The 13,203-nt window shown below is 42.8% G+C and overlaps 1 protein-coding gene across 1 annotated transcript in view; it reads left to right on the top strand.

Moving 5' to 3' along the window:
• The window catches only part of gpr158b (G protein-coupled receptor 158b), a 68,493-nt gene that overhangs the window by 46,648 nt on the left and 8,642 nt on the right, over nucleotides 1–13,203 (top strand). The window contains exons 6-8 of the mRNA XM_010895348.4: nucleotides 12–121; nucleotides 4,420–4,658; nucleotides 8,947–9,085. Coding sequence (XP_010893650.2) covers nucleotides 12–121; nucleotides 4,420–4,658; nucleotides 8,947–9,085 — 488 coding nt within the window. The remainder of the gene's footprint in view (nucleotides 1–11; nucleotides 122–4,419; nucleotides 4,659–8,946; nucleotides 9,086–13,203) is intronic.

Genomic DNA, 13,203 nt, shown 5'->3' with positions numbered 1-13,203 from the left:
ATTCTCTTTAGGTGATGGTTCTTTACTTCACACCAAGCATGTTCCGCTGTATCCTCTTGAGATGGGTGCGCCTTCTGGGCTTTGCCATAGCCTATGGGACAATAATTCTGAAGCTTTACAGGTATGTGTAAGTTTGGTCTACTTTCTTTCACATGGGTACATTTTGATAACACACATCGAAACAAGGATTAGCCCCAAAAACATTAAGGATTGGTAGTGACTTGATAAACCTTTAAGGAATCATTGTTCACTGGATGAGGCTTTATATATATATATATATATATATATATATATATATATATATCCATTGCGATAGATAAACCATTGCGATTTCCGGCTTATCTGTTCTTTTGTATTGTCATCAGTTGAGCCCTGACAGTTTTGTAGTTTTTATGAGGCTGACAGAAGTGCATGTGTTTCTGAAAAGATGTGAATACAAAATGTGGATAGTTACTACTTTATAACTACATGTATTCATTAGTTTTAAATTATTGCAGAAAGATGTGTAGTAATGTGAGAAAGTAGTTACACCCCCTGAAAAGTTCTCTTTGTTTTATTTGGACATTTGAGCTGAATTCCAACAAAATTAATTGATTGAAATTAACCTGATGTAAAAAACACACAAAACAATTTTAAATTTTGAAACTATTTATGCAATTTAAATAAAGAGAAATGCAATATGGAATTCATTGTTGACTCAGTGATGGCAGCAAAGCAGCCCTAAACCATAATGCCACCACTTCCATGCTTTACAGGTGTTTAACAACTCCACCTTTAACTCTCTCCAGAACAATAGTTTTGGGCTTTACCCAGGCGTTGTCTGGCAAACATCAGTCATGTCTTGTATTCTTTCTTGAGTGCAGAGGCTTCTTCTTTCCTGACCTCCCATATAGCCCAAGTCTGTGTAGTCTCTTTCTGACAGTTGACTCATGCACTTGACATTTGAAATAGATTTTGGCAACAGTGCCCTGTAGATCTCTCAATGTTACCTTGGGTTTATTAAAGACTTCTATGAGCATCATTTGGTCAGCTCTTTGGCTAAATTTGGTAGGATGACTTGTCCTGTGTAGATTGCCAGTTGTTTAGAGTGGTCCATTTGTAGATGATCCTTCAGACAGTGGGATGGCAAAATGGCTTAGGGACACCTACCAGAATCTTTCTTATGACAGCTTCGGGTGGGTCTTTTGAACTTGGCATTAAGGTTCACCACACACCCATGTGGTAATGGATTTCTGTTGATTGTAATTGCATAAATGGTTTATAATTTTCATTTGTTTTGTGTGATTTCTTAAATTGGGTCACTGTCCCTGAATATAGTTGGAGTTTAGCCCAAATATAGTGCTTATTTTTCACACAACTGTAAGTAATAAATGTATTTGCAGTGTATGTTCTCAACATACTGAACAGAGGACATGTACATTAAGAAGTGGCCAAAAAGAATTGTTGAAATGGCGTACCTCCAATAAGACAGTTCCAATCTGATAGGTTGCCACCTACACACTATATTACAAAAAAAGTTTAAAATTGAACCGCTGCCATGACATTATAGTTCAGATTGGCCTTTTCCACAAGAACCCATTATTAGAGGGTTTTCGTCAAGGAAACCTTTTGATCTAGTCAGGTTCGGTCAGATTTGCGATTTTTAGAAAACCCCCCCAAAAATCTAGTGACTTCTGAGTGTCGCAAAACATTTCCAACTACATCCCTGAGTAGGCCCATTCAGTTAAGTTAGTTAGTTAGTTCTTATTGAATACATTCAAGTTGTGTCATACAGAAATAAGGGCAAAATTACGTATTGTCTGCCTTAGGAGACCACTGCATTTTTCCTCACTCAAAACCTTCCCTTTTTTACTTTTTTTCTTTACTTTTTTTTGGAAAGTAAAGAAAAAGGTGCAGTGGTCTCTTGTTTTTTTCTGGAGCTGTATGTAGGCACTAAATGTAAATAGGTCTGAATTACTGTAGTAATATGCTGTAATTCTACCCTGGATTTTAAGTACCCAAACCTTTTCTTTCACCACCCTTTTTCCTAAGTTGTTTCTCGATGTGGTTGCGACGTCGAACGCCCTCTCATACCCAGGTAACTCTCCGAATCGCTCATGCTTTGCAAATCCTTCTGGTTTGCTACTAAGTCATCAGAAGCGAGAGGACTGTGACATATGTAGTACTTTGCATTCTCAATCGCCCACGAGTACCTGCAGTTGCGTAGCAATCTCCTGTACTGGAAATGATGTTGGCTCCCACCTCGAAGTGACACACACAAATTGGTCAGATTATCTTGTTTGTGTTGCGTGTGTGTGCACTTGTGAGCGTGTTTGACACACATGCGTGCGCACACACACGCACGCACACACACACGCACGCACACGTGTCCATGTCCACTTCAGCCGGCACAGTTTTGAGTGCAGAGCAGAAAAGAGGGGCCAAAGGGCATCCTGCTGCCTCCCCTGACAAAATTACCAATTAGATTCTTCCTGGCACGGTTGGACCCGAAACCTGACCCATCTATCTGTTCCTTGTAGGAAAATCCCACACAGATATCAAAGATGAGACAGGATCAATGGTGGTCGATCCCTCAGAGACACCGGAGGTGGAATATCTCCTTATATGTCAATGCTAATTCAGTCCACACTTCTCAGAAAACACGTCAGCGCTAGTTTTTGCAAAGGCTTCTTTTTTTTTGCTGAGAACCTGGTAACAACGGACACTGTGACAGCAGTTAAAATGTTGTTGCGGCAGAAGCAGTGTATGTTTATTTTGTTTTTATTTACAACCCCCTGTTTCCCGAAAAGGTTGTGACGCTGTGTAAAATGCTAATAAAATCTGAATTCAGTGATTATTGAATATTTAATTGAAAATGGTACAATGAATGAGAAATGTTATTTTTTCTGGAAAAAACACACGAGCTTGGGCCCAGATAAGGTGGCAGCGTTTTTTTTTTGTCTTCTTTGTGTATGGTTTTTTCTTTTTTTTTATGGTAGAGTTTTAACTTGCATTTGTGGATGCAGAGACAAACTGTGTTCAGAGACAATGATTTTCGGGAGCGTTCGTGAGCCCATGCAGTGATGTCCACTACAGAATCGTGTCTGTTTTTAATTCAGTGCCGTCTGAGGGCCCGTAGATCACGGCTATCCAATACTGGTTTTTCGGCCTTGTCCCTTGCGTACAGAGATTTCTCTGGATTCTCTGAATCTTTTAACGATATTATGTACCGTGGATGATGAGTTCCCCAATCTCAATGCAATTTTACATTGAGAAATGTTATTCTTAAATAGTTTTCCTGTGCAATCTTTCACAGAGTGGTGAACCCCTCCCCATCTTCACTTCTGAAAGACTCATCCTCTCTGGGATGCTCTTTTAAAACCCAATCATGTAACTGACCTGTTGCCAATTAGTTGTTTATTTTATTTGTTGCTGGCATCAAATTTGGCATATTTTTTCCAGAAATAATAACATTTTTCAGTTTCAACCTTTGATATGTTGTCTTCGTACTATTTTCTATTAAATATATGGTTTAAATGATTTGCACATCAATGCATTTTGTTTTTATTTACATTTTACACAGCATCCCAATGTTTTTGGGAACAGGGTTGTATTTTTCCTTTATTTATTTGGGTCTCTTTCTTAGCTGAGCCCTGTATTACCACAATATAACAAATGAAAAATGGCCCACATAGAAGAAAACATATTTAACACTAAAAGGTTTGCTTTTCAGACATATAAATTGCCTTATAGGCATTAAGGTCATTCTGAATGACAAATGACCAATTCTGAATATACCTGTCTCCAGGAATAGCCAAAAGCGTATGTTTGATAACTGGTGCTTTTCCAACACATTTTTGAGGTTAGTCGGGATGTTTCTGTATGACAGTCTTATTGAGTATGCGTGGTATACATAAATCTAAAGGGGAGAGCCAGTGAAACGTGCTGAGCATTGCCATCTGTCCGAATCCGTCAGGAGTTGTCGTGGTGGTTGTCTTGTCACTTACAATCACCATGACCAAATGGTTGGAGCCACAACAAATCAGTAGAGTCATCTGGATGTGTTTAGTTTTGCTTTGAGACTCCCACAAGCCACGCTATCAACCAAAAGCTAAGCTAAGGAGCCAGGAAGTCTCTGGAATAAGGAGGGGGTTTTGGTTTTGCTCTGGGACACCCACTGGTAAGGGTAAGCACAGTACGCTGTGGGAAAATGGACAATGAAAGGATTTCCCATAGTTTAATAAAAGTAATAAATTTAATACTTTTTTCCAGTCTTTTGGATCAAATCAGTAAATAATTGAACAAAACAAAACAGTTTATGGAAAACTTTAATTGTTCTATTAAATATTCTTCCATTTGTAGTTATCGTCGAGAAAGATACGTTGCTCTCATGACTCCATATCAAACCCCCCCCCACCCCCCCCCGCTTCACTCACCCAGGGTGCTGAAGGTGTTCCTGTCCCGCACAGCCCAACGGACCCCCTACATGACCAGCTGGCGTGTGCTACGGCTGCTGGGCGTCATCCTCCTGGTTGTGCTGTGGTTCCTGGTGGCCTGGACCTCGGCCGCGTGCCAGGCGCCCGACCGGACCGTGGCCCTGGTCGACGTGGGCCTCACGGCCGACGGGCTGCAGTTCAGCATGTGCCTGCTGGACCGATGGGACTACATGATGGCAGTCGGTGAGTCGCGGGGCGTCGCGCGCCCCCCGCACACCCCCCCCGGAAATCGGCCGACCCGGAGGGGGTGTGGGGGTTGGGGGGGGGGTTGAGCCGTCAGAGTTAGTGACCTGATTAGGGGTAGAACCGGAGGTTTGACGGCGAGGACACAGGAAGTGGGTGAAGGTTCGCCACGACGGAGGATTGCCGCGCTGGCACAGCGTAAAGCAGGCCTGTGCACACAGAACGGTCTGAGAGCCGAGGGCTGTGGCAATAACATGTATTGCATGTATGTGCATTACACAAATGCGGCGCTACTCATGCTGACGTCATTCAGCCGAGACCGTCTTTGAGTGCTAGAGTGGTTCTGTTCATTATAGTGGTTCTGTTCATTATCGTGGTTCTGTTCATTATCGTGGTTCTGTTTATTATAGTGGTTCTGTTCATTATAGTGGTTCTGTTCATTATCGTGGTTCTGTTCATTATCGTGGTTCTGTTTATTATAGTGGTTCTGTTCATTATAGTGGTTCTGTTCATTGTCATGGTTCTGTTCATTATAGTGGTTCTGTTCATTATAGTGGTTCTGTTTATTATAGTGGTTCTGTTCATTATAGTGGTTCTGTTCATTATCGTGGTTCTGTTCATTATAGTGGTTGTGTTCATTATCGTGGTTCTGTTAATTTCGTGTTTTCGTAATCATGATATAATCCTCATTGCGGCGTCCCGCCAATCCGTGCGAACAACTGCCTATTCGAGGTCTCTGTCATATTAGGCTCTAATCCCATCGTCATCCTTGCTGGAGTTGTTCGTTTCCTCAGTGCAGATGCCTCAGACGGACTCTGTAAAATAGCCTACAGTCTCCGGATAACAAGTTCAAATAGGGGAAACGCTGAGCGTCTTCCAGTGGGCCAATGTGACTGGCAGCCGAGGCAGAGTACATATAATCTAATCCCCTTAAAGCGGACGGGTACTTCAGAGGCAGTGCGTTCCGTCTCACTGTCCTGAGAGAGATGTGGGCAGCAAAGCAGAGGGTATATTCACAGACGCGTCTCGGTAGAAAGAAAGGGAAAGGAAAAACAGTGGGGGTGCCCAGAGGACAGCTCAGGTCGCGGTCCAGATAAGGAACAGGAGAACATGATGCAGCTTGACAGAGAAGGCAGAGACAGAGCTGTGGCTGCAAGTAGAAATGAGTGGAGGGGTTTGATCGGAGGGGATGGATTGTATGGGGATGAATTATATGGCATGGATTATATGGGGATAGATTGTATGGGGATGGATTATATGGGGATAGATTGTATGGGGATGGATTATATGGAGATGGATTGTATGGGATGAATCGGAGGGGATGGATTGTATGGGGATGGATTATATGGGATGGATTGTATGGGGATGGATTATATGGCATGGATTACATGGGGATGGATTATATGGAGATGGATTGTATGGGATGGATTATACGGGGATCGATTGAATGGGATGAATCGGAGGGGATGGATTGTATGGGGATGGATTATATGGGGATGGATTGTATGGGGATGGATTTTATGGGGATGGATTGTATGGGGATGGATTATATGGGATGGATTGGAGGGGATGGATTGTATGGGAATGGATTTTATGGGGATGGATTGTATGGGGATGGATTGTATGGGGATGGATTATATGGGATGAATTGTATCGGGATGGATTATATGAGATTGATTGGAGGGGATGGATCGGAGGGGATGGATTGTATGGTGATGGATTATATGGGATGGATTGTTTCGGGATGGATTATATGGGATGGATTGGAGGGGATGGATTGGTTTTCTGTTGGGGGGGCAACCATATGCATTGTCTGTTCTCACAGCTTGGGTTAGGGTTGTGTAGAAACCCTGTAGGTTAAGGTCATATGGAACCACATGGGTTAGGGCCATGTGGAACAACGTGGGTTAGGGTCGTATGGAACCACTTGGGTTAGGGTTGTATGGAACCACTTGGGTTAGGGTCGTATGGAACCACTTGGGTTAGGGTCATGTGGAACCACGTGGATTAGGGTCGTATGGAACCACGTGGATTAGGATCGTATGGAACCACGTGGATTAGGGTCGTGTGCAACCACATGGGTTAGGGTGGTATGGAACAACGTGGGTTAGGGTCGTGTGGAACCACATGGGTTAGGGTCGTATGGAACCACATGGGTTAGGGTCGTGTGGAACCACATGGGTTAGGGTGGTATGGAAAAACGTGGGTCCGCCAGTCAGTTGCTGTACATAAAAAAAAATACAGAGAGCTGAGCAGTGCAGCAATCTCAGAAGCTTCTGGGGAAGTGCGCTTGCGTCATCGCAGGGTTTAAATCCAGGTTTCAGGAGGAATTGGTGGGACAGGGTTGTTTTGCCCTGACGGACCTGCTGAGGTGCGTCATGCCCCTCCATGGTGGTCATTTGCCGAATGAGTGCTTGTGTATTCAGACCTACTTCCTGGTGGAGCGGGCATACAGAATATGTTTAAATGTTTGACGGATTTGTTATTTTATATAATAATTAGACAAATTATTTATGTAGTTCATAAAAAAAAGAAAAACAGTGTTAATCATGTCTGTGTCAGTTTCAATTAATAAGAAATTAATTATCCTTTCCACCAGTATACAGACGGCTCATCCCAAATACTAATTACATACTAAATGGCTTAGAATTAGTCATCATGATTTATGAATATTCATAAATAATTTAAAAATAACTTGAATCACTATTTACAAATCTTCGTCCTGAATCTGACATGATCCGCATGTTGTCTTTGGTGTTACTCATTGAAGAATTTAAATCAGGGTCACTGTTCTGGACTTCCGGCTAACAGTGATTCATGGAACAGAGTGCAGATCTGAGAGAATTACTCAGAGAGAGGAAAGCTACACTTCTACTGCCTTACAGCTTTGAAAACATCTATCAGAAGAGAGACGAAAAACTAAGACCACCTCTGAGTGGCACATTAGTCCAGTCACACTAGAGCACTGCATGATTGCAGTTTTGGTATTGGTCCCGGCAAACTGACAGTGTCCAATGGTCTCACACTGGGCGGGGCAAATAGTCTTAGCACTGTCAGACGTGGATGTTGGACCAAGCTCCTTGGTCTTGTCACACTATAGCACCTCCTTGTGGTAGATCAGGCACCTGCAAGCTGTATTGTGGCTGTCGGATAGGACAACGCGCTTTCCTCAAAGCGCATGTGTGCCGGCAGCTACTTCCCATTTCAGCAAGAGCTTATCTATCCCAAATAATTATTAATATAAAACTATGGGTTAAATAATCAATGGATCTTTATTATTCATTAGGGCATGCAACAGAAAACCTTTGGAACAGTGTTGCAATAGAAAACTTGGTGTCTGACAAATACCAACCAACACTAAGAATCTGTAATAAACGGGAACCAGGGAACAAACACTCTGACTAACGTAACTTTCTGGGAACAGTTTTTTTAAGAAGCATATCTTAAGTTATTCACATGCTGTTTTGGGTTGGGCAACGGGCAGCAGTTCAGAGAACAGTTCTTAGAGCGCGGGGGGGGGGGGGGGGGGGGGGTGAGAGGCTGCTTTCTCCGTCTGCTAGCCGGTGTCCACTTTTGCTATCCAGCAGATCTGTCAACCTGGCTCTGGGCCGATAGTCAAGCTGTGGCACTGTTGGCACAAAAGGGGGGGCTGCCTCAGCGCTGTGAAATTAACTCCTGTCAGTCGCTAGCTACTAAGTGATGTGCAGCCATCAACAATTTGTGCATCAAATGTCAGACCGACGGCCATTCATTTGGCAGATTCTCCGTCGTTGAAGTGTTCTGTTTGAAAGGTGTTGAGGGAAGACTAGTGATGTGGGGCCAGTCTCTGTCCCTTTGGTGAGAAATTTCTAACATTTGTTAAGCACAGTTGGCAGATGACATTTTATTTGGTACATTTATTTAAAAATTACATAAAAATAAATTTGAGGATTTTCCTTTGGTCTGTACGGCAGTATGACACCGTTTCTACTACTGGTGGATAAACAAAAATTACATTTATGGTATAACCTGTTTTAACAACATCACAAATGTTTCCTTGCAGTGTCTGAACTTTCCACCCAGGAATATGAGGATTTTTTGTGCTCTTTAAAAGGCAAATTTAGGAAACCCCTTGAGTTGCACTGCAAAATAACAAACCAACGTTTTACCAAACCCGGGAAAAAAGCCAAAGTTGCATACAACAAGAAAAGAAAATGAAAAAAATCAACTGTCTTGTGGTGTTCTGTACAATGGCATTCATATGTTGAGAGTCTAACCAAGCCTGTCTTCTTGACCTCCCTCTGTACAGCTGAGTTCCTGTTTCTGCTGTGGGGAGTTTACCTGTGCTACGCCGTGAGGACAGTCCCATCAGCCTTCCATGAGCCGCGCTACATGACCGCTGCCATACACAACGAACTCCTTATATCTGCAATATTTCACACCATTCGGTGAGTGCCTGGCAAGCAGGCGTGTGAGACGAGGGAGAGAGGGAGGGAGGGAGAGAGAGAGAGGGAGAGAGGGAGTCCACACTGCGCCCGTCTGTTTGTAATCGTAATCAAAAGGAAATCGTTAAGGAGCTGACACTGTGTTGGAAATTCTCAATGAGCCGCCTCAGTCAACCTGGAAAGCTACTGTGTGTGTGTGTGTGTGTGTGTTGACAGAAGTAATAATTTCCTCAAAGTACAAGTTATCGTTCAATGTTAAGAAAATGGATAGGGGTACCTATATAATAGAAAGCTGCATATAGAAGTCGTCTGTAATACATACAAACAGGCGGGTCCAATAACTACCTTTTACAAATCCTATTAAAAGGAGGTGATGCTGAGGTAAACATGTAATTGCATGAACAAGTCTGAAAAGTCTATTGTCATGGTTACTTTGTCCGGAACGATCTTGCTCTCGGCTGGCTGACTCGGGATTGCCTGTTGTCTAAACCTGGGTGTTGTATGTGAAGAGGTTTCGTATTACCATTTTGGAATGCCTCACCCGGTACCAAACCGGAAATTATAGAATATGCCGCCGGCGACAGCGACAGGGGAGGATTATCTGACACTTTTCATCTGTCCTCTGCGTCGGCAGTTGCACAACAACACCCTTATGAATCAAAAACAGGACTTTTCATAAATCAGGCGAGTCCTTCAGGGCTGGAATAGCATTCAACCCCCCCCCAAAAAGCTGGTCAACTCTGGGGCATCAGGGAGAACAGACAGGCTTGCTGCAGCCCACAGACCAGGATTGAGTTGTTTGAGGGAGGAGGAGTCATGCTGCTGCTTTTCAACTCGGTGCCAAAAAAGCACCCTTTGGGATGAGTCATGTGATTCCTGAGGTTCAGAAATATCGATAGAGGGGTTGGGTTGAGGTGCGACGACCTCCATGGCACCTTGACCGTTGCCAGGTGGGCGTCGGCGATCACTATTGAATTACTTGAAGATATGAAATGAAACTTCCCACTCCCTTGACCAGCAATATTGGTGGGGCTTAGCTGACGCGGTGTAGTGGACTTTCGTTCGCTGGTGTTATCGCCCGATGCACTTTGAAGGAAAATACAGTTTTTGCTTAAATTATTTGATTTAAAAACTGTTCTTAAACTGATGAGTTTTCAGTCAATGTAATATACAGACTTTTGAATGGGAATTGTACCTTTGACATGTTCACATGCATTCATTTTCATTTTAAATCTTTTCTGTATGTCATAAAACTGAAAAAACAAGGGAAGTGAATGATACAGTATAAGCTAAGCCTGCACACAGAACTTGATTATTAAGAGGTTTTACGGTCGTTTTAAATATTATTTAGCTATACAAAGAAGAGAGAAATGCTACAAAACAAACAAATGTTGACTGAGTCTTTCTAGGAAATCCTACAGTCTAGATCAGGTTCCAGATTCTAGTTTCTTCTGGAGATGCAGATGAAGTTGAGCTGCTCGGTGTCAGGCAGACTGACCCAGTGATGAGGACCATCTCTCTCTACTGCCCCGGTTCTCCCCACTCTGGTTCCCCCACAGTCTTCTATGCAGGTCCTGTTTCCTGGAGACCATTTACTGTAGCAGATGGGTTCCCCACTGACCCAGAACCAGATGTTTAAGGTGCAGGTGTAGCGCAGACCCAGCCACACATGTGGAGTAGAGGCCTTCTTGGCCATGACCTCCACCCCCTTCTGGACCTCTTCAGAGGGAACGGAGACCAGGTCATCGTAGTTCTCTCTGCAGTAGTTCAGGGCGTCTGTCCACGTTTTATTCTCAGCAATCAAGATCATATTGCCTGTGGAAGACGAGTTTGTAAGATTACCACAGCTTGCTCCTCAATTTTTGTCCATCCAACAGAAAGCTACCCTCTGATAGATAGCTCACACTTTGTTTGTCCTTCATTCTTTTCAGGTTTCTACTGCTAGTGACTGGATGAACTGCAAGAGACCCACTGTGTCAAAATAATTTGAAAGATGTTTTTCCAACAGCTTTTCTACAAGGTTTCCAACTACTCAGCAAAAAAAAGAAGTCTTGTCAAGTATATTTACCACTTGGTTTTAAAATATTTTCCTTGAATATAAAGTAATTAGTCTTGTTCCATTGGCTGATTATTTAACTTATTTCAAGCAAATATCTCCTTTTCAAAAAAGTTGTGACACTGCATAAAATGCTAATAAAAACAGAATGCAATGATGTGCAAATCATTTATCCCTATATTTAAATGCACACGGACTCTTACCACGGAGCCACAGGACCGATTTACACATTCACCTCCGTCTTAAATTAGCTCGGGCCCAGAGAAGGCGGCGGCAGTTCTGGATCTTGTTTATGTATGGTTTTGTTCTTTATATGGTAGGGTTTTAACTAGCATCTGAAGATGTACCGACATATTGTATTCACAGACAACGGTTTTCAGAAGTGTTCCTGAGCCCAAGCAGTGATGTCCACCACAGAATCGTGTCTGGTTTTAAGATCACGACCATCCAAGATTGGTTTTCAGCCTTGTTCCTTGCATACAGATATTTCTTTGGATTCTCTGAATTTTTTATTGATATCATGTACCGTAGATGATGAGATCCCCAAAACTCTGCAATTTTACATTTTGTGGTGAACCCCTCCCCATTCTCACTTCTGACAGACCCAATCATGTTACTGACCTGTTGCGTATTGACCTAATCAGTTGCGTATATTTGTGGATATTCCACCAGGTTTAGTTTTTTAGCATTACACAACTTTTCCAGTCTTTTGTTGCCCTTGTCCCAACTTTTTTTAAACGTGTTGATGGCATCAAATTCAAAGTGGGCATATATTTTTCATGGAAAATTCAATCTTTCAGTTTCAACAATTAATATGTTGTTTTTGTACTATTTTCTATTGAATCTATGGTTTAATGATTTGCACATCATTGCGTTCTGGTTTTATTCACATTTTACCCAGTGTCCCAACTTTTCTGGAAACAGGGTTGGAGTTAGATTTCCTTATTTAAAAAAAAAAAATTGCAGCGTAGAAAGACGTCTTTTCAATGTCTTTTCTACCACTAAGACATCATTTCAACTTTTTCAGCGTCTTTTCAACTAGAAGGACGTATTTTAAACATCTTTCCAATGTCCTTTGCTCAGTGGGTAGTCACTTCTATTACTCATCACTCCTTTGAAAACAATCTATCTGAGCTGCTACCAGATCATTGTGCCTGCTTATCGCCTAATCCGTTTTTAATACTGTGGATAGGTATTTGGGCAAGGAAATATATTTGTCGTTTTGGCATTGTACTCCAGTGCATTGAATTTGATATGGAGCGATGGCTAAAGGGTTAAAGTGCAGACTGTGAGCTTCAGTTTCACTGTGTGTACATCCATGAACGGTAAAGGCGTTCACAGCTTGTTTTGTAATTAGTCCACTCCCAGTTTTAGTGGGGCGAAGTAAATGTGACGGTCGAGTGCAACGAGTGTGTAAAAGTGAGGAAAAACGGGAAAAGAAACGAAACGGACGTCTTTCTTTATAGTCTTTTTTTGACACAGGGTAAACAACACGCACCAACACGCCCACGACTGACAAACAGTAATCTGTATGGAGTGGTGGGTGAACAACTGAATATAAACACAACGAAACAGTGATTGGGAACAGGTGAAGTCCTCTGGATGCGCGGCGCGCTGCGGGTAGTTAGTACACCGGCGAGGTGGAGCGGACGATGAGGACGATGAGGACGGTGAGGCGCGGAGCGGCCGTCACAGTAGTTGGGTGAATTAGCATCTTCAAGTCCCATTCATAAATGCATTGTTACTTGGCTGCAAATCTTCTGCATCTGCAAACAGCCCAGGAGAATTGCAGAAGGAGATTAGATGTGGCATAAAGGAGAAGTGGGTTACTCACCATGGTAGCAGAAGAAAGGTCGTTTTTCATCACAGTTCCTGTCATCCCATCGCCATGTAACACTCATCCCGGTCGCATTGCATTTCATATCATCCCAAGGCCCTGTAACGTTCATCCAGGTCACAACACAGGTCTGATTCCCTCCTTGATTATCTGGTTGTCCAATGTTCCAGTTTCTGAATGAACAGTTGCTCTGGTCTGACCACTGCCAGGTTCCCATCCGCTCCCCCT

The sequence above is a fragment of the Esox lucius genome, chromosome 3, assembly GCF_011004845.1.
Source record: "Esox lucius isolate fEsoLuc1 chromosome 3, fEsoLuc1.pri, whole genome shotgun sequence".
Classification (NCBI taxonomy): domain Eukaryota; kingdom Metazoa; phylum Chordata; class Actinopteri; order Esociformes; family Esocidae; genus Esox; species Esox lucius.
The sequence above is the reverse complement of the archived record's forward strand: the minus strand, read 5'-3'. Positions and strand labels throughout refer to the sequence as shown.